General features: G+C 41.9%; 1 protein-coding gene across 1 annotated transcript in view; it reads left to right on the top strand.

Annotated features, from left to right (window-relative positions):
• The first annotated feature begins 13331 nt into the window (after positions 1-13331).
• The window catches only part of CLINT1 (clathrin interactor 1), a 66874-nt gene continuing 53932 nt past the window's right edge, over positions 13332-26273 (top strand). Inside the window, exon 1 of the mRNA XM_083726215.1 lies at positions 13332-13643. Within this exon, the coding sequence (XP_083582341.1) occupies positions 13603-13643 (41 nt within the window). The 5' untranslated portion in view covers positions 13332-13602. The remainder of the gene's footprint in view (positions 13644-26273) is intronic.

The raw sequence follows: 26273 nt of genomic DNA, 5'->3' as shown, positions 1-26273 counted from the left end.
ATACTAATACCATCGGAACAGAGCCTTACTGTGAAGACTGTGTGTTGGTCAGTGTGGACTGATCTCCACACATAAAACATATTCACGCACAGGTGTCTTCCAAAAACCCATCCCAAACCCCAAAAGTCCCATGGCAATTGGCAAATAGTAACTTAATCTCCCCTGTTGTTGCTGCCAACACCATGTGCATTTCTCATTATCTGACAAAATAATGGATTGTTAATAATACGGGTATGATGATGATGATGATAAATGACAAAATGTGCATTGTGTAACGCTTTGCTTCTCACAACAGTAAATGCTTGAGCACACACAATAGCACTTTAGTTCAGTAACAGACTGAAATGTGCACAAAACAGACACACACCCAAATTTTGATGCTATGGCGGAGAAATTAATAAAACAGTAAAATCACTGAGACAGAATATATACTAACACTGCTGCCAGCACAAAGCAAGCAGGTGTGTTTGTGTGAAACAGGCAAAGGCAATAATTTGATAATAATTAATAAGGCAAACTACAGCAGAGAAGTTAATAAAATAATAAAATCACTCGAGACAGATGAAAGAAGACTGGACCCTGAACTTTACCGCAACTATGTTAAATGGAAGGTGCAGGGGGCACCCACTGATTCCTATAAGAGCAAGCAAGCAACACGTAGTCAAACAGAAATGCATACCATAGCAAGATTAAATCCAAAGGAACAAAGTAAACATGGCAGCTACAGTTTGGAAGAAAATGAGTGGGGTATAAATAAGAGGCTGGGTTGGAAAGTTGTGTGGTAAACAAAATCCTCCAACTCTTTAATGCTGCTCCTCCTCAGAAACAGAACAACATCCACAGAGTAAGAAGACCAAGACCAAGAGAATGTTTTATTTCTGTCAACATCCCTCCCCACAAAGCACTGGGACTGGAGAGCCTGGACAAATCATTCCCTCTTATTATCAGCCTGACCTGTTAGTCACAATACAGCAATCTCCACTCCTTCTCCTCACTCATTTGCTCAGTCCCCACCCTGGGTTTTTTTTCCATATACAGGATATTAAGTTTAGAGACTTTGGTTTCACTTTTTGCAGGCACCTGTTGGCAGCGTTTCTGTTTTGCAGAAATGCACAACAAGTGCTTTGGGAGGTTCCGCTTTGACTTGAGGCACCTCGTACAGATTGTGCTTTGCCTTGAACAAGCTCAGAAAAGCCTCTGAAGCACCTTGCTTTGGCTCGGGATTTGGGATTCGTCTAAAGCTGCTGGACAACCCTAATAAATACCACCGGCAAGTAAAAATGGGTGCAACTGAGTGACTTGAAGTAGGGGCAACAGTGCCAGCAGCAAGCAGCAGCATTGCCACAGCTCTGATGGCAGCAGGTTCAGGGTTGGAAAAGAAGTCCTGCTGAGACCCCAGTCCTATGACAACCACCAGTGCCAGCCCAGATTGCCTGCTAGATTCCATACTTGCTGTTATTTTTTACATAGTTTCCATAGGAAGCTGCTTCATATCAGGTCTGAGGTACTCTCTAACCAGAATCCCTGCAAGGGTTGAAGTTAACTGTACCCCCTGATAGGCCATCACCAGAAGTAGTACTTGGGCTATGTCCAACTCAGAAGCTCTGCTTGCACAACAGACTCATGGGCATGCAACAAAACTTCCTCTCCCTCTCCTCTCCCCTCCAGCCACACCTCCCTGCGGACCCTTAAAATCAACTCCAGAGACTTGGAGGACCACCCAAAGCAGATTTTGGGGTGTGCAGGTGAGGAGAGAAAATGGAAGTCCTATTGCACAAGCAGAATCCTGCTCACATAGTGCTGAATACAATTCCAACTGTAGTTTTCTTCCCCTGTGTTCCTGAGCTTTTGATCTGCACACTTCCCCCCAGACAAGGTGGAGATTTCTCAATTCAAGAGATGTGGACATGCTTAAAATGACAGCAAGGTTGCCCTCCCCCAGGACAATTGTATTGCAGGAAACTTTGTTTTTCCTTGAACAAATTACATTGTTACTTACTTAGAACCAAGGGCATGGTGTAAAACCATGGGCCAACTATAGTGACATTTCAACAACCCCATTTCCAAAATTTCTATTTCATTTATTTAATTAAAAATCCTATCTACACTACCATATGAGCATGTGGGTGGAACTAGATCATGAGAACTCATCTTTGGGGCTTTCCAGCCATTTGTTTACCCTTGGCCTTTGTTGCTATTAGCCGGAAAACAACTGTTGGGTGCTGTAGTGTATGGACAAATTCAACTCTTTGAGTATATCACACACAGCAGCAACAGTCTCTGAAGGCTGAGCTATAAATGAAATAAATATCCAGCTTTGTTTATTGTGCATGGCCAGGAGACTGATAAAGGATTTGTGTTCCCATACTTAAAGACATCTATTGTTCCAATCTTTTATTATCATTCTTATTATTCTAGTCCCCAAAAAAGGAAAGGAAGGAGAGAATGCTTTGTTAAGCTGCCAGAAGACTGCTAAGTCCATGGAATCCAAAAGGCACCACAGAACTCATGGACTGCCCAATGGTGCCAAACCTTTCTGCTTACATCCAGGACTTGGCATCACGGATAGTGCTGTAAAAATTTCCAGCAAAGCCCTCAGGAAAAAGACAAGCCAACCCACTTGGAGGTCAAAGTTTCAAACCATGCAACTTATGGTTCTTTTTTTAAAAAAAAATTCAGAGTTAAGGAGTGATATCCAATTATAGTCATACTCAAAGAAGACCTAGTGAAATTAATACTTATTTCAACGTGTCTACAGTAAGCACCATTAAGTCTGCATCCAACCCAATGAGGCTTAGCTGACACCGTCAGACAAACAAAACTTATGGCATAAGCTTTTGTGGACCAGCATCTACTTCATCAAATGGATTCTGGCCCAGGAAAAACTAGACCTCCCCCCCACCCCTCCCAGTATTTGTGAGTTTTGTTTTTAGTCTGTTGTTATTTTGACTTTCCATATGTCTCCGATTATTGTTAGTTTTTCTTAGTGATAATTTTATTGTTTAAATTTTTTTGTAAACTGCTTTGAGGTTTTCTTAAAAACAATCAAGCGGTGTATAAATTTTATGAAATAACCAAATTAAATAAGTATCCACAGTGCCACAAGACACTTTTTTTTCTACAACTGACTAAAATGGCCACCTCTCTGCAAATTGCTCCCAGTTTTAGTAATCCATATGTTCAAAGTAAGATGGGCATACTTACAAATGTGCAGCAGTTTCAATTTTCTCAGTATGTAGTGCATTTTGGGCTGCCACCTGTACTGTTAATTGTGAATAATGGCTCGAATACCTTTGCGTACTCCAGACACTAACCCCAATCTACAGCATGTTACTATTAGGGCACCAAACAAAATGTCACAGAGTGGCAATGTTTCAGGCTTCCAAGGATTATTTAATAGATTTGTAAACCACTTTTCAAAAAAACAAAATCACAATAGGTTTACAAATAAGTACCAAAACACAATCAATAAAATAAAACAATAAAATAAATTATATTGGTTCACAACAATGAACTGGAAAGAATCCCACTTATTTTCTGAGCCAATCTGTCACAAACAGGAAGGGATTTCTGCTAACATATCATAGCATTAGCTCTTCCAGGCCAAAGTCTTCTTCACCAGGTGCCTCGTTATGTTTTAATATTATTTTAGTGCAATTCTGACAAAATTCAATATTATTTTAGTATAATTCTACCAAAGTCATACTTTTCTACTTTGCATTCAGAATTCACTATGAACCCAGGAGTATGATGGACTCTGAACTCCTCTGGCAAGCACCTAAATAAACTATTTAACTCAAGCTCAAACAACGTATCATACAGAATTCCATTATTCTTTCCCCTGGTGTATTTTTTTTTAAAAAAACTGAATCAGCCTGAGCAAGCTGAAACCTGAAGCAGAGGAATGAAGCAACTTAAAACCTTTCTTCTTCAACTCAAAATCCTTCCCAAGCCATTTTTTATTTTTATTTTCTGTGACTGAAAGATAGGAGTTCTCTATATCTTCCCCATTGCCTTCCTCTAAAATATGAAAAAAAGCAGCCTGGGGAGTGTAATTTAATAACTGCAGAAGAAAGAGTTGCCAACTTCTTCTGTCCCAAATGCTGCCTGCCCCAGGACGATTCATGCTTTAAAGAAAATAAATAAAGGATCACAGGAAAGCAATGTAATCTGAAGTTTCAGATTTGGCTGTAAGCCAGGGGTAGGCAACTTAAGGCCCAGGGGCCAGATGCGGCCCAATCGCCTTCTAAATCCGGCCCGCAAATGGTCCGGGAATCAGCGTGTTTTTACATGAGGAGAATGTGTGCTTTTATTTAAAATGCATCTCTGGGTTATTTGTGGGGCATGTCTGGTGTTTTTACATGAATAGAATGTGTGCTTTTATTTAAAATGCATCTCTGGGTTATTTGTAGGGCATTCATTCATTCCCCCCCCCCCAAAAAAAATAATATATAGTCCGGCCCCCCACAAGGTCTGAGGGACAGTGGACGGGCCCATGGCTGAAAAAGGTTGCTGACCCCTGTAAGCCAATACCCACTTCTATGGAAGTAAGTCATCGAACACAATGGGCTTTACTCCTGAGTAGACATGTCAAGGACCACAACATTAATCCCTTAAAATCAACTAGTTGGTACAAACATGCACCACCACCACCACAAATCTTTTCCTATGCAATTTATGTAAACGGTGGCTGAAAGGCTTAGTCAGGATTACAACAAGGTAGATTTGAGGGATTCCTTTAAATGACATTTGAATGATATGTTTGTGCTTCAGCACAGCTCCAAATGGCTCAGCACTTCTGATGGATTCACTGAGGTTTTGCGGGGAAGTACATGTCAGTGACAGCAAGCCCTCAGTGTTAAAAGCCAAATAGCTTTTGAAAGATCTGATTGCCAAATGCTTCCCTTGTTATTGGCTGTGTGCTTAATCCTATGGATGGCTTCACTGGATGTACAACCATAAGTGAGTTCTGTCCCAGGGGTGAGGTCCATTTGGTGACTTAAGTGCAGTCTCTTGTCATGATGGATTTTTCCACAAATGTACGTTTTTCAAGTTTGCATGTCTTTTGTCAATACCTCAGCTCTCTGAGGGACAGGACGTCAACTTCCTACACTCTTATGACTGACTGTTACTAAAAACCCGTCTGCAGTGGCTCTCTGAAGCCCGTTTGATGGGGAAAGGTTTCTGACAACTCCTGCCTCTAGAGTTCATACCTTGCTGATCCTCTTCTTATTTTATTCCTTCTTCTCGATAACAAAACCTTTCATTCCAGGTAGCACCATTTATCATCACTTCCCCCGCCCCCTCCCAATGCCCCAGTGTACCAAAAGAGATGTGCAGCAAATAGGTTCCCCATCAGAAAACTCTGGCAAACCAAGTAGTTTAAGAGATTAACATTTTTCCCTCGAGGTCTCAAATCTTGGAGGCGGAAGGCTTGCATTAACTCCATGCCAGCATGAGAAGTAACAAAACCCATTCTGTTTGAGGGGGCCAGGGAATTAAGCCTATTACAAAATCGTCGGGACTGCTGCTGGCTTATGAGCAGAAAGGCCGTGACATTTCTTCAGTTGGTATGACTTTTTGTTGTATATGTCTTCTGGCAAGGCAAACCTTGCAATTATGCTAGACAAAAAAGCATCATTTTTCTCCATTAAAACAAAAACACTCTGGAACGAAGGCAGCGGGCTGCAGGAGTCCAACTACGAAGGCATTTTAAGTAGATCCATCAGCATAAAATCAATTGCATTAAAACATACACTCTCACCAGTTTTCTTCAGGCAGTAATTCACTCAAATTATGTAGTTCTCCATCACTCCAGAACCTTAAATATTCAAAGTACCTTGCCCTGGGTATTCAGATAATATTTAGATAATTAGAACTCCATAACATTGGCAGTATTAATGACTTTAACATTGCCATGCCATGCTTGCCCTTTAATACATGTTTTGGACAAAAAGGGAACGAGTGTTTCTGTTGGGCATTTCACACTGGAAGAATGTGGTGTTGTTGTTGTTTAGTCATTTAGTTGTGTCCGACTCTTTGTGACCCCATGGACCAGAGCATGCCAGGCACTCCTGTTTTCCACTGCCTCCTGCAGTTTGGTCAAACTCATGCTGATGTTAGTCCCATGTATTAGCAATGTGGAAATCTAGTCAGGTATGGCTGTGCAGATTCTGAATCCGTATAGATTTAGTAATGGGTAGGTGAGGGCCAATAAACCTGAATCCTGACAAGAGGGAGGCCATATGGGGGTAAGTGGTTCCTCTGTCCAGGAATTAGGTTACATTCTGCTGTGGGTAGGATTCACTTGAAGGAACGGGTATGTAGCCTGGGACTACTCCTAGATCCAGCATCAATGAAAAGGAACAAGGTTTTCCAGCTTCAGATGGTATGCCAGCTATGACCATACCCGGATAGGCATAGCCTTGTCACAGTGGTCCATGCTCTAGTCCATGCCCTGTCTAGTGCACTAAAATGATTGGGATCATTTTAGTGCATTAGACAGGGAGCTGCCCTTGAAGGCGACTCCTGAGGAATGCTGCTGCCAGAATTTTGACAGGAGCAGCCAGAAGAGATCAATATTACATCAACTCCCAAACACTAATGGCTATCTATTTGCTTCTGAGACCAATTCAAGGTACAACTTGGGACCAATATATCTGATAATCTTCCTTTCCCTATATCAGTATGCCTGTACTGTATGATTGGCATTCCACTTCACGTCCACTTTTAGGGGAAGCTCATTCAGTGTTAACATGGAATAAAGCCTTCTTTGTAGCAGAGCAGTTTGTGGAATACCCTCCTGCTACAGGTATGTGTGATGGGTGCTGAGACTGTTGTCATTTTGCTGCCAGCTGCAGATGTACTCATTGACTCAAGCTTTACACATTTTCGGCAACAGCTTAAACTCAAGGTTCAAGCCCCACATTGGGCAAAAGATTCCTGTTTTGCAGGGGGTTGCAGCAGTTGTGGTCCCTTCGAACTCTATACAGTCATACCTTGAAAGTCAAACAGAATCTGTTCCAGAAGTCCATTCGACTTCAAAAATGTTCGCCTTCCAAAGCGCGGCTTCTGATTTGCTGCAGGAAGTTCCTGCAGCCAATTGGAAGCTGTGGAAGCCCCATTGGACATTTGATTTCCAAAAGAACATTTGAAAACTGGAACACTCGCTTCCGGTTTTTGATTGTTCAGGAGCCTGAACATTTGACTCCCAAGGCATTCGGGAGCCGAAGTATGACTGTAATTCTATGATTCTAAGCGACTGTTTTAGCCTTCTCCTGTTTAATTGCTTTTGATTGCCTTTGTTTGCATGTGTTTACATGTGTTTTAAGAACTAGTTTTGTTTGTTAACATTTATTTTACGTTGTTTCCTGTCCTGGTATCAGTACAGGTGAAGGCCAAATTATAGATTTTATAAATAAATAAATGGCAGCTATTTGAAGATGCTGCTTGAAATGTCAGTACAGTACTGACTGAAAAACCTAAAGTGAGTCTGGTTGAATATAGATGACCATTTACCTCACGAGTAATGTATCACTGTAATGTAACCACTTGGTAAGCTAGTCTCCACAATGTCCTGCCAAGTGGGTCAGAGAATTTTACCACATGTGTTATCGTGCACTATAGCAGGAAGGCGGTAGAGGAAAGGAAATAGCAAAAATTATCTTCATAGTTTGGCAAGATATTACAGGGGCTCAAAACAGATGCACATTCCCCATGAAACAACTTACCATGATGATTCTCCTGTTGAATTCTACTATAGGTACCACATTTAACATATGGTATGCACATTTAACACAATGGGACCTCCTTCTTAGTAAACATAAGCATGGTTTCACTGCTCTATACAAACCACATTATTTTAATGTAGCACTGCCCAAAAAAAGCAGGCATGCAAATCTGGTGACTCGGTTAAATTGTTCAGTCTGAAAATAAACTGGTGGTTTAATTCACGCTTTTAAATGAAACCTCAGTTTGACCTTAGCTATGAAACTACTAGTGACCTTTCTTTTGCTTCTCATCAGTCCCTCCTTTGCTTTTAAATAATAATATTGACTTGAACTTGTTTGCGGTTGATGTTAATAGGGTCAAATCAATTTAAGTGCAACACTTAATATATTCCATAAGCAGATATTTTACCAGTGCATTGAACTGTCATAGTAAGCTGTAACACCCCCCCCTCCACACACTTATACACATTTCCTTATTTAAAAAGAACTATACTCTTTTCTTAGAATAAGGTATTATTTCTTTTCATGATACATCATTCCAACACAACTTGCACTATTAGTTAAGATGTCAATTCAGTTTCACACCAGTCAAGTCTTATTCCATTGGTTCCAAATAAGCTATTTATGCCTTTGAAAGGCTTCTTACATCATGCAGAAATTATACATATACTCATGCATACTACATAGACTTGACAGAAGGACGCTGCCTGGATGATCATCAATCGCATAGCATTAAGTCTCATGAAGGAACTTGCCTCTCCCCCTTTTTTGCTGCGTTGCATGACTGACAACACACACTCTTCACCTTCCTTTGTCCCATTACTGCACCCATGCACAGTAACTAGTCTTAAATATACTTACACCGTGAGTATGGCTGCTTTTCAGTTTCAGCTCTTTTTTCTTACAGTTTATAGAAAATTTCTCTAACTCACAGACAGAGATCATTTCCACCCTTCTGTAACCATTTCAGTGTTAATGTTAGTATTTATTTTAATCACAGAACAGCACACAGCAGGTCGTTTTGTTGGGCAAACGGAAATGCTTGTGCCAATGGAATGACTGGGAGAGTGTGATGTTGAATATGACCCTTTTATATTTACAAAATGATCACCTGTTGTCAACCACAGAGTGTCAACAACCAGTGCTGAGCGTGGTATAATTTCATTTGTTACCAAAGGCATGTTCAATACCATTGCAAAAAATGTACAGTGGTACCTCGGGTTACATACACTTCAGGTTACATACGCTTCAGGTTACAAACTCTGCTAACCCAGAAATAGTGCTTCAGGTTAAGAACTTTGCTTCAGGATGAGAACAGAAATCAGGCTCCAGTGGCGCGGCAGCAGCAGCAGGCCCCATTAGCTAAAGTGGTGCTTCAGGTTAAGAACAGTTTCAGGTTAAGAACGGACCTCCGGAACGAATTAAGTATTTAACCCGAGGTACCACTGTATTTAAAAATGGTCCCCTAGATCCCAGTCTTCTAATCGGGTCCCTACCATGCACTCCTCTGCAAATTTTCACTGATCAATTCCCCTCTGATAGGGCCTTTACTCATGCAACACTCTCTCAACTTTAGTTACCATGACGCAAGAGCCAAAGGCTGCATTCTAGAAATGTTCTCCCCTAAAATCCAGTCCCTTGCATCTTGTTTTTTAAAAGTTGGCTTTTTAAAATATTGTTGCTTATTTCTGTTTTTGGTATTTATTTTTTTATTTTATTTAGTGCATTTGTACTCCATCTTCAGGCAAAAGGGCTCCCAGAGCGGTTTATACAATCCAAACAAATCAGCCCCTCCAACATGCTTGCCTTCCACACAAAAAATGACACAAAAGGCAAAAGGGGCAGGGAGGGAAGTAAACAATAGCAATAGTGAACAAATAGGTCACTTCCTTCCCCCTACCTTCAACCCCCCCCAAAGGAAAATACTTCTGGCCCTAGCTGCATATGATTTAAGTTCAGGGTTGTTTGTAGGTCTGTAACAGAATACTATCTCTCTTAATCTTTGTCTGTGTTTTTTTTATAGTTGTTGCTGTGGTGATGTATGTGTTCTATACAACTATGCTATACATACACACCAAAGAACCTAGACACAGAAGTGGAGGCAAGGCTGAACCGGGAAGCAAACAAGGAAGTGATATGCAGTTGTATCTCTTACATAAACTGAAGCCTGAGTTACTTACTGTAGGGCATGGAATCCAGGAGCTTATTCCAAATGTTTGTATTGCTGTATTTCCTTAATCACCTGTAATGATGAGGTTAGGATCTACACGCAACACACTTTTTAGAGAATGCCTCCTCTCCCTCCATGCCTCATTGCAAACTCTAAGATTGACCAAAGGTGCCCTCTTTGAAGCACTATCCTTAAACCACACCTGGACAGCTCCCAATTAGTTATGGGGTTCCTTTTCAGTCAAAGGCTGAGCATTTTTTGGGGGGGGGGAGTGTTGAGATACTATCTGTTTATGCTGACTTGAATATTAGGGTTAAATCAGCAGAAATGTGCAGTTTGAGCTGCATTCTAATTGATTTTATTTTTTTCTGTTTTATAAGGTAACATGTAGTTTTTCATCATTACTAACCCAGTCGTTACCTTCAGAGGTACCTAGTAAAACCTACCCAAACTTCTTTCCCACCACACCCATCCTTAATTATTTTTAAGAACGGTGAGAGCTTCAGAGACCAGATACGCAAGCCAAGACTTGAACATTCAGTGATGTTGCAAGATATTCCTTAGCCTTCAGTGTGCTCAGTATGAGTGTCAGGAGGGCTGTTATGTGGGATGAAGTAGCTAAGGCACATCATGACCAGGAATTAACATGAATGAAACAGAGCATGAGGGGGAGGGGGAAATCTCAAAATCAACTCTATGAACACACAGTTATGCAACTCTAGCAGGTGAAATCCCATACATTAAACCGGGAAATATACGAAGAGATCCAGTTTTCATGATGACTCCCTGGTTTTCATGATGACTCCCTGGTTCTCCTTTGAAAAAGTTTGAGGAATAATATGAGGTATAAAAAGATGAAGTCATGTTTGGATGAGAAACTTAAGTAGAGAAAGGATTTATGAGTATGAACTCTACACTGTTCATTATATCATAAGAGAGTAGTTATAAAAACTGCTTAGTACTCCTGAATAGCTGTGTAATAGCTGAAGACAAATCATGCAATGTGTTGTTGTCAAGTAGGATGAGCCAATATTCTCTTGAGATAGTTTTAATGCCTGAGTCCCCATAGCCTTCCCTTCCATTTGTTTGCGATTTCATGAGAAGAAAAGGAGGTTGTGCATGTACAGCATATATGATCCTGACAATGCCCAGGTTTTAATCTCTGGTTTTCTTCCGGAACTCACTTATTTAGATTTTCTTGAAACCATTTCTTGAATAGCCTAGTGCCTTTTGAAGTTCAGCAAACCCATACAATTCGCTTCTCCCTTCCAGCCATCTCTAACATGTGCCAACATCAATTTCATCCTCTTCTTCCTCCTCCTTCTTGCATTGCTTGAACCAATCAATGTTATGCTTTAGCTTTAAGGACCAGGATTCTGATTTGTGGTGATCTTTGTGACCATCACATTTCTCATCTGATAGTCACAGCAAGGGGAAATGTTTAAAAAACTTCCAAAATAAAGTCACAGTCCACCAAAGTTATGGAAGTGCAATTTAAATGTTGACAGAAGGAGACTGCAGAAGGAATGGAGGAGGGCAACCCCCCCTTTTCTATCAAGTTTTATTTACCTACCTCTATTTTCCCTGAATTGCTCCCAGTATACATCTAGTGTGAAATTAAATAATAGATACTAACCCTATGCACTTTGAAAATGAATAAATAGTTGTTCTGAATCCCAGAAATATTTGTATTCTCAGCTTAACACTGATTAGTTGGGGGCATTCTGAAACTTGACTCATCCGGTAGTATTGAAATCCAGCATGAGAAGTGTGAATCCTTTGGGAACAAAGATAGTTTCAGTGTTACAAACTAGCTGTATTAGTGCTATTGTAAATACCAACACAGCTCTCTAATATATGCATTGCAGCTGTGAACATCATTTCCTTGATAGTGTTATGACTACCTCAAGTAGATTTTGACATTCTTCTTTTTTCTTGGTATCAATCCAGACAAAATGTTGAAGAACAGGGAAAGGCCAACTGAAATAGCTTAGAGAAATAGTGAAAACACAATAAATGAAACGTTTTAGGCTGATACTCTGCTTACTAAAATAAAATAAAAATTAAGCTGAAAATTTCCTATAAAAGGCACAAATAGGGACCCTCTTCAAATATGTTCCCTGAAGTGCCATCAGTCTTTAAATACAACTTCAGAAACGTGCCTGTCACATCTCCATTGCCAAAGATATGGGAGGTGACTGGTTGCTGAAGTGATTACATTTCATATAATGTTTTGAACCTTCTCTAGCTCAATCTTTGGTAGAGATCCTCACTCACAAAAAACACCCTACCTGGCTTGGCTAATTTATAAGCATATAACTTCAGGTTATCTGCTTATATAGAATCAGCAATATAAGGACTGCATACACGGTACCATTTCCCAGCTATGGATGGTTTGTGAGCACCTGTAATGATGAGAGAAATAATCCCCATGCACCACAACTATTACACATGCAGCACACAACTAAACTATGGAACTCATTCCCAGAGGAGCCAGTGATGGCCACCAGCTTGGATGGCTGCAAAAGAGGATTAGAAATGGAGGATAAGGCTATACATGGCTACTATCCACGATGGTTATGCTCTGCCTACAGTTGGAGGCGGCAATGCTTCTGAATATCAGTCGCTGGAAAGCAGTGAAAGATGGTATCTGGATGCCCACTGTTTGAGAACAGAATGTTGGACTCAGTATGCCACTGGCCTGATCCAGCTCTTCTTACATTTGTTGGACAACTCCTGGTTTTTCTAGATTGTCATCATTGTGGTTGCTGCAGTTTTATGCCTCAATAGAGACAATACAGTGGGACCTCGGGTTACATACATTTCAGGTTGCATATGCTTCAGGTTACAGACTCCGCTAACCCAGAAATAGTGCTTCAGGTTAAGAACTTTGCTTCAGGATGAGAACAGAAATCGTGCTTTGGCGGCACGGCGGCAGGAGGAGGCCTCATTAGCTAAAGTGGTGCTTCAGGTTAAGAACAGTTTCAGGTTAAGTACGGACCTCCGGAATGAATTAAGTACTTAACCCGAGGTACCACTGTACATGAGTTTTTAGAATTAAGGTTCTAGCTAGCATGACTGCAGCAGAGAACTTCACATAATTAACTATTCTTATTCTTATTATTAAAGATTATTCTCCTTTTTTCTCGCACTGGTTTGTACAGGACAAACGCTGGCCTAAAGAAGCTCAACTTCTTCTCTGCAGAAGCCTCCTCCACCGTTTCTTCTCCTCTTCCAGGAACTCCAACTGAAGTCTAGAGCAAGATCCCAAAAAGAAACAACTTCAATTCCCAGCAAGCCATGCGGAGGGGATCACCCTCTACTACATCTCCCAGCATGCTGCGCGGCGGAATCCCGCTGCCCCCCCCCCCCGCCTCTCTCTCAACGAGGCCCGGCGTTCCCGGCCGCTTTTCGGCCGGACTTCTTGTCCCAGCAGGCCTTGCGGCCCAGCGCTGCCGGTTTCCGGGGGGCAGGACCGATCGCTTCTCTCTCTCTCTCGCCGTCTCTGTGCCGTTGGCGAAGCTGAGGTGGTGCTGCGAGGCGAGACGGGCCTGGCGCTGCCGCGGCGGAGAAGCAGCTAGCCGGACTCCTGGCGGAGGAGGAGGCGGAGGAGGAGGAGATCGGGGACGCGCTAGTAAGGTTCCTAGGCCGGGAGGGGAAGCTCTCCGCGCCGCCACGACGACGACGACGACGACGGCCAAGATGCTCAATATGTGGAAAGTCCGGGAGCTGGTGGACAAGGCGTGAGTATTATGGGGTGTCGGGGGGGGGGGGACATATGTGTGTCTTGTCTGGCTGCCCCTCAGCCCGCGCGCCCCCACTCTTACTAAACTCTTACTACGCCCTTACTCCTCGATCGCGTCCCGTTGATCCAGTTCCCTTCCCATTATCCTCCGTCTGCCCAGCCACGTTTTCTGTAACGTCCACCTTTGCTCCCACCCCGAATTAGGGTCTCGCCGGCTAGCCCTCCAGCCCACCCTCCCCGACCCCGGTCCTACTCAGGATCCCTCCCGTGCTGCCCCCTGCGCCTGCTCTTTCCTCCTCCTCGCCCTCTTTTGCAGTTTGTCGTTCTCGCCGAAACTTCTTACGTTTCACTTGGCTGCAACTGATACATGTACCTGCCCGTGCTCACGACCTGGCCTTTCCCTTCCAGTGGGATTTCGACCTCTTTGTAGCTGACTCTCCCCGCAAGAGTGATATTTTTGCTGCTTCTTGGGGATCTTGGCCCTTTGACTCCCCATCGAACTTAACGTCTCTACTAGGGCCCATATGCATTCATATGCTTTTGGTTTTTCCTTTTCCTTCGGAGGATCTCTTTCTTCCTTTCCCAGCACCACACTCTTAAGCTGTAATACTTGCAGATCTTATCTGTGAACAACTCATATTCAACCTTCGGTGGAAGCGCATGACTGTCAGAGCCTGCCCTTGCTGATTTGGAGTAACCTCTGAACTTCCATTGACATTTAGAAGAGTGGCAGTGCCTATTCCCATTTTTAGAAATAGCTAGGCTATCTAAACTATTCTACTCCCCCCCACCCCCTCACCAAGTCTTAGTGAAGTGGTGGAGGAAAAGGAACTTCATGCAGGAAGTACATGTACCAGGTACCATTTTGAGATCATTGCATTCCTTTAAATTAACTTGTTTCAAGCACAACAGTCATAGTAAGTCTCAAAACTGCCAGTAATAAAATGTGGGATGGGCAGTCACATAATATTTTGCACCACCCTTGCTTGTGGGCAGGGAGCAACAAACATGCTAATTCCGCCTAAAAGTGCAGCTCTTGTGTAATGCTTCTCAAAACATGATATTGTTAATGTAATTCTCAAGACGCTCACTTTCAGGAATTGTCTTTTAATCAATGTTAGAAAGGGCAAAAGAAGTATGCCTTGAATTCTTCCTGCTACTACCTTGTGAAACACCCAGCGGAAACTTCTGTAGAGTCAGAAGCAAAGCTTACTTTTAGAGACCTCTGTGAAGAGAACATTTGCTAAATAAACTTCCATATTTGTAATGACACTTTGTGAACTTTTGGTGGTTACAGTGTTCATTGTGAATGTTGATATTTAAAGAGACTATATACAGTGTTTTAATCCATCAAAATATGTTGGTGCTTTAATAATTGTGATTTACAGATACTTCTCTGCAGTGAAAACGTTACAAGACAGTTGCTGTGTTATCTATCACAAGAGAAAGAAGCCTTGGTTTCATAGTAATTGAGCAGAGGAATGTGTGAAACAGAGCATTTAACATTTCTGCACACACAGTTACATTGATAGTGGGTTACTGTGAGTGTTTTCAAATTTAGTAATTTACTTTGACATACATCTCTTAGGTAATATTGGATAATGTATATCACAGGTTTGATTTCTGTTCCTGTCTTAGTTTGTATTTACAGGTTTGCAAATATGTTGTAAATGAAGATAAGATGCTGTTGTCTGCTCTTGGCATATAGCAGCGTTGCAGTACCTATAGCTGTCCAGATGTAGTTGGACTCCAACTCCCATCAGCCTCTGTCACTAGACAATGACTAGAGTTTATGGGATCTGGAATCCAGCAACATTTGGAGGGCTAAGTTCCTCATCCTACCTATAATAGGAATGCTGAATCACAGGTGGGGAAAAAAATTGCCCCTCCAAAAATAACACTCTGAAATCCAAGACACAATGCGTACCAGTGCACCGGAAGCTTCATAAAAAAAAGTTTTCAGAAGACATGTGATTGGGATTTGGGTCATTTTTCAGAAAGCAGTGCCTGTAACACTGTTTAAGACAGCTCAGAATGGCTCTTTGCTGTTGTATAAAAAGAACCCTATGCTAACTTCAGGGCAGAATGTAGGTAACATTTATTCAATGAATAACGTCAGTTCTAAGTGAAGACAACAGTGCTTTCATGTACATCAATCTTGGCTTTAAAAGGCTTGCTTATTTTTAGACCTACTCTGACCTTGAAACCACACAGAGCATCTGACGTACATTACTGGATTCTTCTATAAGTTCACAGAAACCATGCAGCTGAAAATATATTGATTGAGAAATGATCTCAGTATACCCATTATCCCCCCATGTGTTTAATATTTGTTGCAAAGTTCGATATCTGAATTGACACTGTCTGTTACATACAGTGGTGCCTCGCAAGACGAAATTAATTCGTTCTGCAAGTCTTTTCGTCTTGCGAGTTTTTCGTCTTGCGAAGCACGGTTTCCCATAGGAATGCATTGAAAATCAATCAATGCGTTCCTATGGAAACCGCCTTCAGACCAGGTCCGGGGACAGTCTGTCCCCCGACCTCTTCTGAAGGCCAGCGGGGGGCGAAAGTCTTTGCTTCCCCCCCGCCGGCCTTCCCGGGACAGTGGAGGACTTCTCCGCTGTCCGGGGCGATCTTAAAATGCTGGTGGGCGGCAGCACTGCGTTTCTACGCTCTCCCGGAAAGGCAGGCAGGGGGGAGCAAAGACTTTTGCCCCCCGCCGGCCTTCAGAAGAGGTCCAGGACCTCTTCTGAAGGCTGGCGGGGGGCAAAAGTCTTTGTCCCCCCTGCCTGCCTTCCCGGGGGCTTTTAAATCGCCCCGGGACAGCGGAGAATTCCTCCGCTGTCCCGGGGCGATTTTAAAATGCTCCCGGACGGCTTTGAAGGCAGGCGGGGGGGGGAGCAAAGACTTTTGCCCCCCCCGCCCGCCTTCAGAAGAGGTCCAGAGGGCTCTCTAAGCTGCGGATAGCAGCCTGCTGCCCCGCACGAGGGGCGCTCTTAAGCAGAGCGCCCCTCGCACGGGGCAGACATTCGCAGCTTGGGGAGCCCTGCAGGACTTCCCTGCAGGGCTCTCCAAGCTGCGGATAGCAGCCTGCTGCCCCGCGCGAGGGGCGCTCTGCTTAAGAGTGCCCTTCGCGCGGGGCAGTAGGCTGCTATCCGCAGCCTAGGCGGGAACTCTTCTGAAGGCTGGCGGGGGAGAAGGGCTTTTCTTCCCACCTCCAGCCTTCAGAACAGCCTTCTGAATGTTGGCGGTGGGGAGGAAAAGCCCTCCTCCCACCGCAAGCCCCGGGAACAGAGGAGAAGCCCTTCGCGCCTTGTCCTTGGTTCCCGGACCTCCCACCGCAAGCCTTAGGACAGGTCCGGGAACAGAGGAGAAGGCGCGCTGCGCTTCCCCGCTGTCCCCGGAGATTTCCCTATGGGCTTTCGTCTTGCGAAGCAAGCCCATAGGGAAATTCGTCTTGCAAAGCCGCTAAAAATTGGAAAACCCTTTCGTCTTGCGGGTTTTTCGTTTAGCGAGGCATTCGTCTTGCGGGGCACCACTGTATTTCGCAACAACTGGGCATAACTGATGGTGTAGTCACTGTGTCATTCTCAGCCTCCCCAAGTGCACCAGCCCCCCAAAAGTAGGTTGTTTTCATACACCAGCAAATGGACCCAGATTATTTCCCTGCCCCCCCAGCACTGCAATTTGCAGCTTGCTTGTCTGTCTTGAGACCCAACAGATCCTTGGTTTTCCCAGCTCTGCCCCCTTCCCACCCTTGAAAGCTGTTTTAGAGCTTTATGCTGGCTACTGCTGGTGTGGATACTGCCCGCTTGGACTTTCAGTGAGCAGAGCAGGGACCACTTTAGATACATCCACCTCATCCAAACTTTCTCCAGTGTGATAGATTAGAAATTTGGGATTGCTGATTCTAGTTTCCTTTGGCTCTCTTGCATTTTCAGCATTATTTATCAAGACATTGGTTCACATACTCTTGTGCTCAGCTCTGTACAAATGCCTAACAAAAACTTCCTACCCCAACTAGCTTGCAAGTTATGGCAGTTAGTTAAGTGTTTGTCAATTGCTGTCCCCACCAAGAGCCCCTATATTTGTTTATTGGATATATCCCTCCTTTCAATATAAATTATCTTAAAGTGGCTTATGCAAATTATCATAAAAACAATAAAAATCCATATCAAAATTAAATGCCAGTAAAGGCAACAAACAGAGCACATAAAAAAACCTAATAAAGGGATCTTAAATATAACCAAAAACATGGCAGAAGAGGGCAGTCTGTCTGTTGTCTAAAAAGATAACTGACCACCAGGCAAATATGCTGAGGAGAAAGTTCTACAATATGGCTGCCTTCACAGAAAGAACAACCCATCACTGGTTGCTACCCGCCTAAACTCTGAAGATGGAATACCTGCTGAAGGATTTCAGTGTAATTTTCTCATTTCATGGGCCAGCTTGCAGGGGAGTTGGCAATGTTTCATGTAAAGATGATTTAAGAAAGGGGCAAAAACTTCTGTTTGTGTGCTTGTTGCTTATTTTCCCCCTCTGTTTTTAGGCTTAAGGGATTGCTTTTATCTTCTCATTCCCCTCTGCTTGGCATAATTCCTGTATGAATTCTGACGAAAAGTTTCTGCTGTTGATATATCTTAATTTATTGAGGCTGCAATCCTGTTCATACATCCCTGTGATTATATCCATTAAACACAGGGTTTGTAAAACTTGTTGCTCAAGGTGATGCTTGGTTTTAATAATATAGAGTTGAGTAGAACTTCTCAGTGTGGAGGGGGAAAAACCAGTGAAAGAAAAGATTATGCTTGCCACAGGAAGGTAAGGAGTAGTTTGGGGCTCCAACCAACCAGCTTATGTAGCTCTGTTGCTATATATAGTCAAGAGGATTTTGTATCTTTCATTTTATCCCTTCTGCTTCCAATGGAGTAGCTCACATACAGAGGAGTTTAGAAATAATTCATCATGGAAATAGTGCCACATACCACAAGAGCTATATAAGAATTCCTCTAGTGTGTCGATTTTTAGAGTGAGGTACTGTCTGCCTGAAGATGTAATTGCTGCTTGCAGCCCTCTCATCTGAGTGTACTTGTCTTTTCTGGGCTAAATTACAGTCTTTCAAGTTAATTTTAAACTTGTAACATTTGAACAAACATAACCTTTGATTTTTATGAGCTTGAAGCAGTTTTTATTAACTGGGTGAAATTGCACAGCAGCAAGTAACGAATAACACTGAGAAACATTTATCCTAAGCTAAGTAGAGTTTAGTCAAGTTGATAACTTAAATCTTTCTAACCTACTTGATCAAGAATGATCCGGGTACTGCATGGTGGTTGATTCATGTGACAGCTCCATACTGAATACTACTTGACTGATTTCATAGTAGATTCTTTTGGTGTGACGTCGCTGTTATCTGTGTTGAAGAATGATAGTTTCTTTCTTCCCCCACCTCTGTGCACTCCAATTCTACACTTTGGTTGCACAGTTATAGTTAGTATTTTGTAATGTGCATGTTTAGAATTTCCTCCTTTTTAGACTTGTTGAGCAAGATACTGAATCATGCTGTCTTCCCCTACCGTAAAGCATTGTGCATACAGATTTGGGAAGAAAACAACCCACCTGTTGTTAAGCTTTTTATCTTTTAAAATTGGGTTCCATGGTTCATTTCACAGAAATCAGAGTGAGGGTGGGATGCTTCACTTTCGGTCATAAACTCTTCCTCAAATATATTTCACCTACCTGAGTTTGTATATTTAATAGATGGCATTTAGTCCATGCAGCTAATGAGTATTAGAATGTGGGTGGTGGTTCAAAATTCACTTTGTGAAAGTTCTTTTAATGTTCTGTTATTGGTTTTCAATATATAATTACAACGAGAGACGAGAACGAGTAAAAATTTAAAAGTGCCTGTTGATTTAGTTTGACAGGATTACTCATCCATATGTAATATCTTTGATAAACTCTGTTTGTCAAAGTTCAAAGAATATGTTAAGCAATGATAATGTGATACTTAACCCTAAACCACCGCTGTTATTTTTTTAAAAAAATCAATCTTGTTGAGTTTAGTTAGATCAAGAAAAATAAGCTTGTTGCTTATGTTGAGTCTAATTATTTTATAAGGCATATCTTTCTCTAACTTGTACACAGTGCTATAACCTGTTACATTTGTGACTTTGACAAAGAACAATGAACTCTAGTATTATCTGTCTGAGAGTGACCTATGGTGAACTATGCCAACCTTGTATTTAAGCACTTGCCTGGTAGCCCTGGGCAACCAGGAGTTCCATGTAGATGGAGGGTGGATCAGGTATTCCGTCTGTCCTCAGCAACAAGCAACAAAACCTTCCAGAACATAAATTCCTAGTCCAGTGGGTTGGTACTGGAGGGATGGAGTTCTCTGTGCCTCCTCTGCCAGCCCCCATCATGCTAATAAAATTTCTTGTAGGCTAGTAAATTTTGTGGGCTTGTTTGTAAAGCTGAACTATTCATTGTCATGGTGAGAACAATAACTTTGAAACACAATGAGAAATAATTTTGTTAGGGGTCTCAGGGAGACCTAGTTATAGAACAGCCTTCCTCAAACTTCATAGGTTTTTGGCCATAAATTCCCTCAGCCTCAGTCAGTGCAAGTTACGTATAAGGCTTCCCTATGCACCAGGTTGGGTAAGGCTATGGTAGGGCGATATTGTGGCAGTAGGCTATAAGAGTAATGTTCATCAGCAGTTCAGCTAAATTATATGCAAGGTGCATGAGTCCAGCTCAACTTTTTCATGTCGGTTTCAGCTGAGTGCTGTGAGCTGCAAATTGTCGGGTCCATATGACTACACTGTAGTTGTAGCTGCCTTGGCTTCTGCACTGGCTGAAAAGACTTTAAGGTGGGATGGCTAGCCTGTAACCTTCCTGATGTTTTGGGAAGTTTTTAATGTCTGATGTTTTATTGTATTTTTAATATTTTGTTGGAAGCTGCCCAGAGTGGCTGGGGTATAAATTATTATTATTGTGATTATTGTTGTTGTTATTCACATCAGCCACAACGAGCATGGCCAGCAATCACAGATGCAGGGAATTTTAGTTCAGTAACATCTGCAGGACCACAGGCTTGCCACCCCAAGCTTACAGATTTTACTTGGCTCACCTCTCGCATCCCCCTTTTCTGCCTGTTTCTTTGGAGTAGTATGAAAGTATCAGGATGGCTTTAACACCTTATTTTTGTGATTGTAAGTTGCTTTAAGCTGCTTTTAATACTGTGTTTTAATCTTGTAACCTGCCCTGGTATCTTATGGTAAGAATAATAATACAGTACTTTATTTAGTTCTGATATCTTCTCTGGTCAGATAGGGTTTGCAGGTTTTTGAAGCAGTATAAAACCTGCAAGAAAGTGGATGCATTCAGATGTAATGGCAAACCATTACATGAGCACACACTAGCTTTCAGACTCCCATCTTTCCCTACCACTTATGGATACAGTGGTACCTTGGGTTACCAACTTAATTTGTTCTGGAAGTCCGTTCTTAACCTGAAGCGTTCTTAACCCAAGGCACACATTACCTACATAGGCCTCCTGCGTCCCCGGAAGTGGATTGCGTTCGTATCCTGGGTCAAAGTTCGCAACCCGGGGCACCTACTTCCGGGTTTGTGGAGTTTGTAACCCGAAGCGTTTGTAAGCAGGACTGTGCGTAACCTGAGGTACCACTGTAATGGCAAAACCACAGTTTGATGGTAAACTGGAAACATATAGTTTGTTGCTAAGTTGAAGCTTCTCATCTTTCAGGTATTGTGGAACTCCAAGTTTGACTTGAGTCAGCTGGTCAGATAAAATAAGGAAATGCACTATAAGCACTGGTGGCTATATTATATTACTTCATATTTCTATAAAAGCATAGGCCGCTTTTTGATACATAGGTACCTAACAGTGGTGGGGCTCCTAGCACTGCAGCACATAATTGCACTGCTATGTTGTTGGTAACAACTTCAAGCTGCTTGCCAAGCTGTTGCAATGACACAGGTAAAAAAACCAGTGTTGTGAGCATTCTGTACAAAAGTGTAGAACAGCATAGCCTTTGGATATTAGCAGAGGGGGGTTGATCCTGTAACCAGTCATTCATTTCCTGGTATGATCATGCCTAACTCAAAATAACAGATGGGGGATGCATCTTCTTAGAGAGCAGGCATAGGCCTTCTCAGCCCTCCAGCTGTTTTGGGACTACAACTCCCATCATCCCTAGCTAACAGGACCAGTGGCTTATGTCCTTGTGCTAATAGAACACCTTGGTTGGATACAACCCCTGGAATCTAGATTGTTGATACTTATGGAATACTGGTTTATCCCGGAAAGGAGGAACTCAAGAGTCTTTCCCAGGTACTCTTAAATGCTATCTCTGCATGCCACCTCCACCCTTGACCTTTTCATGTTTCACTGCTGCTAACACTGCTGAAACTGCTGCTAAATACAGGGATGTAACAGCACTTCATGAAGTAGCGTGTGGCTGCAGTTTCTGAAGGGGTATTATTGTGACTTTTAAAAAGCATTTTGCATTACAGTTTCTCAAGATGCTGTCTACCAGTGCAAGTAACCTGCATAACTTGGTTTTCACTAAAATGGTTTTAAAACTTGCAGACGTTGAAAAAGTTAGCAAGTGTTTTTGGTCACTTGGTGGAGAAGGTAAAGTGCTTAGAAAATGAACTCCGTATCCTTTGTGCTAGAGTGCACTGGCATTCTCAGATATAGCAAGGTTCATCGCCTTAGTCACAACTCTGAGATTTTAATGGTTGAAATGGGAGAGTTTTGGTACAGTGGAAACAAATGATTGTTCTTCCTCCAGTATCATTTGTTTCCAAAATACAAACATACAGTGTAATCTCCAGACCATTGTTGTGAAGCAGATTTGTAAAGGGCTGGGAAAAACCAAGAACTTAAGGGAGGAATGTTGTTTTCTCTTTGTCTTCTGACAGCTGAAATGGAAAACCCAGACATTTTGGGGAAACAGGTGAAAACTCATACATTTTTTTTTCTTTGAGGGTGCTAAATGAAAATACCTTTTAAGCAATGTTTGGAAACAGTTGTTAGTCATTTTATACTGCTGCATTTGATTAGATTACAAAGCCCTGGTGTTGACAAACTGCTTCCAAACCAGAAGGGCAATCTCTGAGTCTTCCAGGCATATTGTTCCTGAACCATGGTTGTAAAGCCTTTTGTGCAGACCAGCTTCTAACCCTTACATGCCACTTGCTTCCTCCATCTTCTGCATCAAGTGAAAAAATTGATGAGCATTTTAAAATATGTGTATGTGCGTACATGAACATAAAATCACACAAGGGATAGATGTACATGTGAAAAGAATATTCAAGCTGCCATTTTCTGAGTCCATGAAGCTTAGCTTGAAGTTTCAAGATAAGACGTCATGGATCTTTCAGATGCTTATTTCTCTATAAATTATAATCAACTTGAGTTATGTTAGTATTTACAAGAATATATTATTTACTTGGATGAGTCAGGATATAAATAAATATGAGTTGAGGATAGCTAATTTTGTCTCCAGTTACCATGACACGCTGTATATGATAATGATGTACTACTGGCTCACAATCTAATGAAGTTTAACTGACTATACAGATTTATTGCTACTTCATAATTACATTATAGCAACATTCTTTTATTTTCTATGTTTTCTTGCTTAAAAAAAACCCAACTGCCTCCTTTAGGCAAACTGGAACCCTGACTTGTTGTAAGAAGGCATTGACCATTTAGCTGTCCCCACTGGCCTTTTTAATGAGCCAGGAAGGACTCTAGCACTCATGTGGTGGCTTTCACGTTTCCAAGGTTCATGTCCACATCCTCAGGCTGTACATACTGTTTCCAAACCCAGATTATAATAAACTTACAGCACAGAAAAGGAAGGTTTCCAAATGGCAAAATGAAGATATCTTTAGATTGCAATTCTGCAAAAACCTACCTGGAAGCAAGTTTCATCGAATTTGCAGGGGCTAATTTCTGATTAGGCATGTACAGACTTGCATTATTCTGTATTCAACAGTGGCAGGTTTAGTTGTATCCAGTGTTGTTGCTCAGCTGATGGTAAGGTCAGTAGAATGGGGAAGGAAGCAATTTTCAGTGTCCCCACACTGCAGCCCACCCGCTTTAAAATCTGCTCCAGAAGTTTGAAGTTTCTCAAAAGCAGATTTATGGAGGACATGGGGGCTGCAGAGGTGGGGTAGAATTGTTGACATTTGCCTCCCTCTGTGTTTTGCTGACAGAAGCCTTACCATCAGCTGAGTGACACATCTGAATGCAACTCATAGAATGCAGCAGTTGATAGAGTTGTCTTGAACAGCAGGTGTATTTGTAATAAGTTTCAATAAAACAAAGACTTTTGTTTTTGTAAGAGTGCCAAAGTTAATATTGCGCTTAAAAAGTACCTAGTGTTTTGTCTGTACACATACAGACAAACACACACACATGCATGTATTGTACATATGATTGTATATTATCTCCCTCCTGCCCTCCTGGAAGAGTCTTTTTTAAACAAAACCTGGAAACGGGTTATTCAGAACTTTTGGACTTGAAGTAGTGAAGAGTCATACATATTTGACACCATACTATTCATGAATACTGAGAAAACTGAGATTCACTAAATCAGTAGTGGGTTTAAGTTTTACTTAACAGTCTCACTTTTTCTTTACATTTCCTCATATTACGGGCTGTATATGCTTGTACTTTTTCTTGTAATCATGTCTCTTCTTATTTCAGTCACCTATTACTAACTACCGTTGTTTTTTGGTTCACATTGATAGCAGCTCATAAATTACTTGTTGATGACTACAGCCATGAGGATACCCAGTTTTCTTCCAGGAATATTGAGAAGCCAGTTTTACTTGTCCTCTCTAGCCTCATTTCCATTTACTTCTGGGCCATAATCAAATTTATTTCAATGGTCTCTTCTTTGGCGATCACTCGTAGCTGAGTAAGATTGTCTTCCATGAGTAAGGTCTTAGCAGTTTGTCCAAAAGTGATTGTGGAGGCCAATTTTGGATCCACACATCCTTCCACATTGGGGGCATAGGTTTCTGGGTGGGAGTTGATCATGGTGCGGATTTGCCAAACGTGCCTTCCTCTTAGCTTGTTTCTCCCTTTCATCCGGAATTCGTGCTTCTTCAAAATCTGTGATGCCTTTGGTGAAGGCTGTTCTCCAACTGGAGCGCTCACAGGCCAGTGTTTTCCAGTTGTTCGCATTTATACTACATTTTTTAAAGATTTGCCCTGAGAGCGTCTTTAAACCTCTGTTGTTGTCCTCTGCCATTACACTTACCATTCTTAAGTTGGGAATAGAGTAGCTGCTTTGAAAGATGATAATCAGGCATCCGAAAAACATGGCCAGATTCAACAAAGTTGATGTTGAATAATCATTGCGTCAACACTCGTGATCGTTGCTTCTTCCAGTACCCTGGCATTAGTTTGCCTGTCTTCCCAGGTGATATGTAAAAATTTTCAGAGACACTGTTATGAAATCTTTCGAGGAGTTAGAGATGGCTTTTATAAGTAGTCTTTGTTTCACAAGTGTACAGTAAAGTTGGGAGTACAATGGTAATAGCAGTTTGGTTATAGTGACCCTGCAATAGAGGGTCACTGCATTACAAACTGTTAGGTTGTCACCCCAGTAGCGAGAGAGGACGTAAGTTTGCAATATTTCAAAATATTTTCTTCATTCAGATTTTCTTTTGAGAGCAGGTGTCTTTGAGTTGTCTGCATGGTATTATGAGCTATTCAGTGAGTAGGTTCTACTTCTTGGCCTAGAAACAGCATATATAAAGGTTATGATGAGTGATCTGTCAGATTACATTATTCAGCTGATGATAAAATTACAGCCTCATATTTATCTCCTGCTATTTAACCTACCTGAAAACTTCCTTTTTACAGGGTCATCTAACATTACTTGGTATTCAAGATTTATTTGGGTCAGCATAAGACATCAATCTTAAAGCAAGGGGACAGTTTGATCATGGCATTTAGGTGGCATTTAACCCTCCGCTGTGTGAGCTAACCTCTCCAGCTGCTGATAATGCTGAGGAACAATGACCTATTTTGGTGCTTTCAAAAAAACAACAAAACCCACCAAACAATGGTGCATTTACATGCAAAGTTTTGATAGTTCTGCAGCCTAGTTGTGTCTGCTTAGCTCTCCTGTGAGAGAAGGAATTTAGTGAGGTCTCTATAAAGAGATTTTAAAAACATCGTAATCGGTGCGTTCATAAAAAATAAGAATGTCTATCAGGTTGTTTTCACAGGCAGCATTTTTCTCAATGCCCTTGTATCTGGAAGCTCAGCGAAGTATTCACCACCAAGGAGAACACTGATCTAGATAACATGTTGGAAACTGCAGTTTAGTTAGTCACTTCTGTCTAAAAATTAAGTGTGTACACCTTGAATCTGCCACTAACACAAGAGGCTTTAAAAGGTGGGTGTGTAACAATGTTTCTTGTGCTTCTTAAATCATGCCTCTAATTATATTCTCAATGCAACCTAGACATCTCTTTGCTTCTATCTGCCAGACTTCTGTGTTCATGGCTTTTACCATGCGGCCTTTTAGCTCCTGTTCAGGTCCTCCTCCCTTAGTGCAACTTCTCTGCTACA

The sequence above is a fragment of the Podarcis gaigeae genome (assembly GCF_964106915.1).
Source record: "Podarcis gaigeae genome assembly, chromosome: 2".
In the NCBI taxonomy this organism is placed as follows: domain Eukaryota; kingdom Metazoa; phylum Chordata; class Lepidosauria; order Squamata; family Lacertidae; genus Podarcis; species Podarcis gaigeae.
This window is presented reverse-complemented; position numbering and strand designations above follow the sequence as displayed.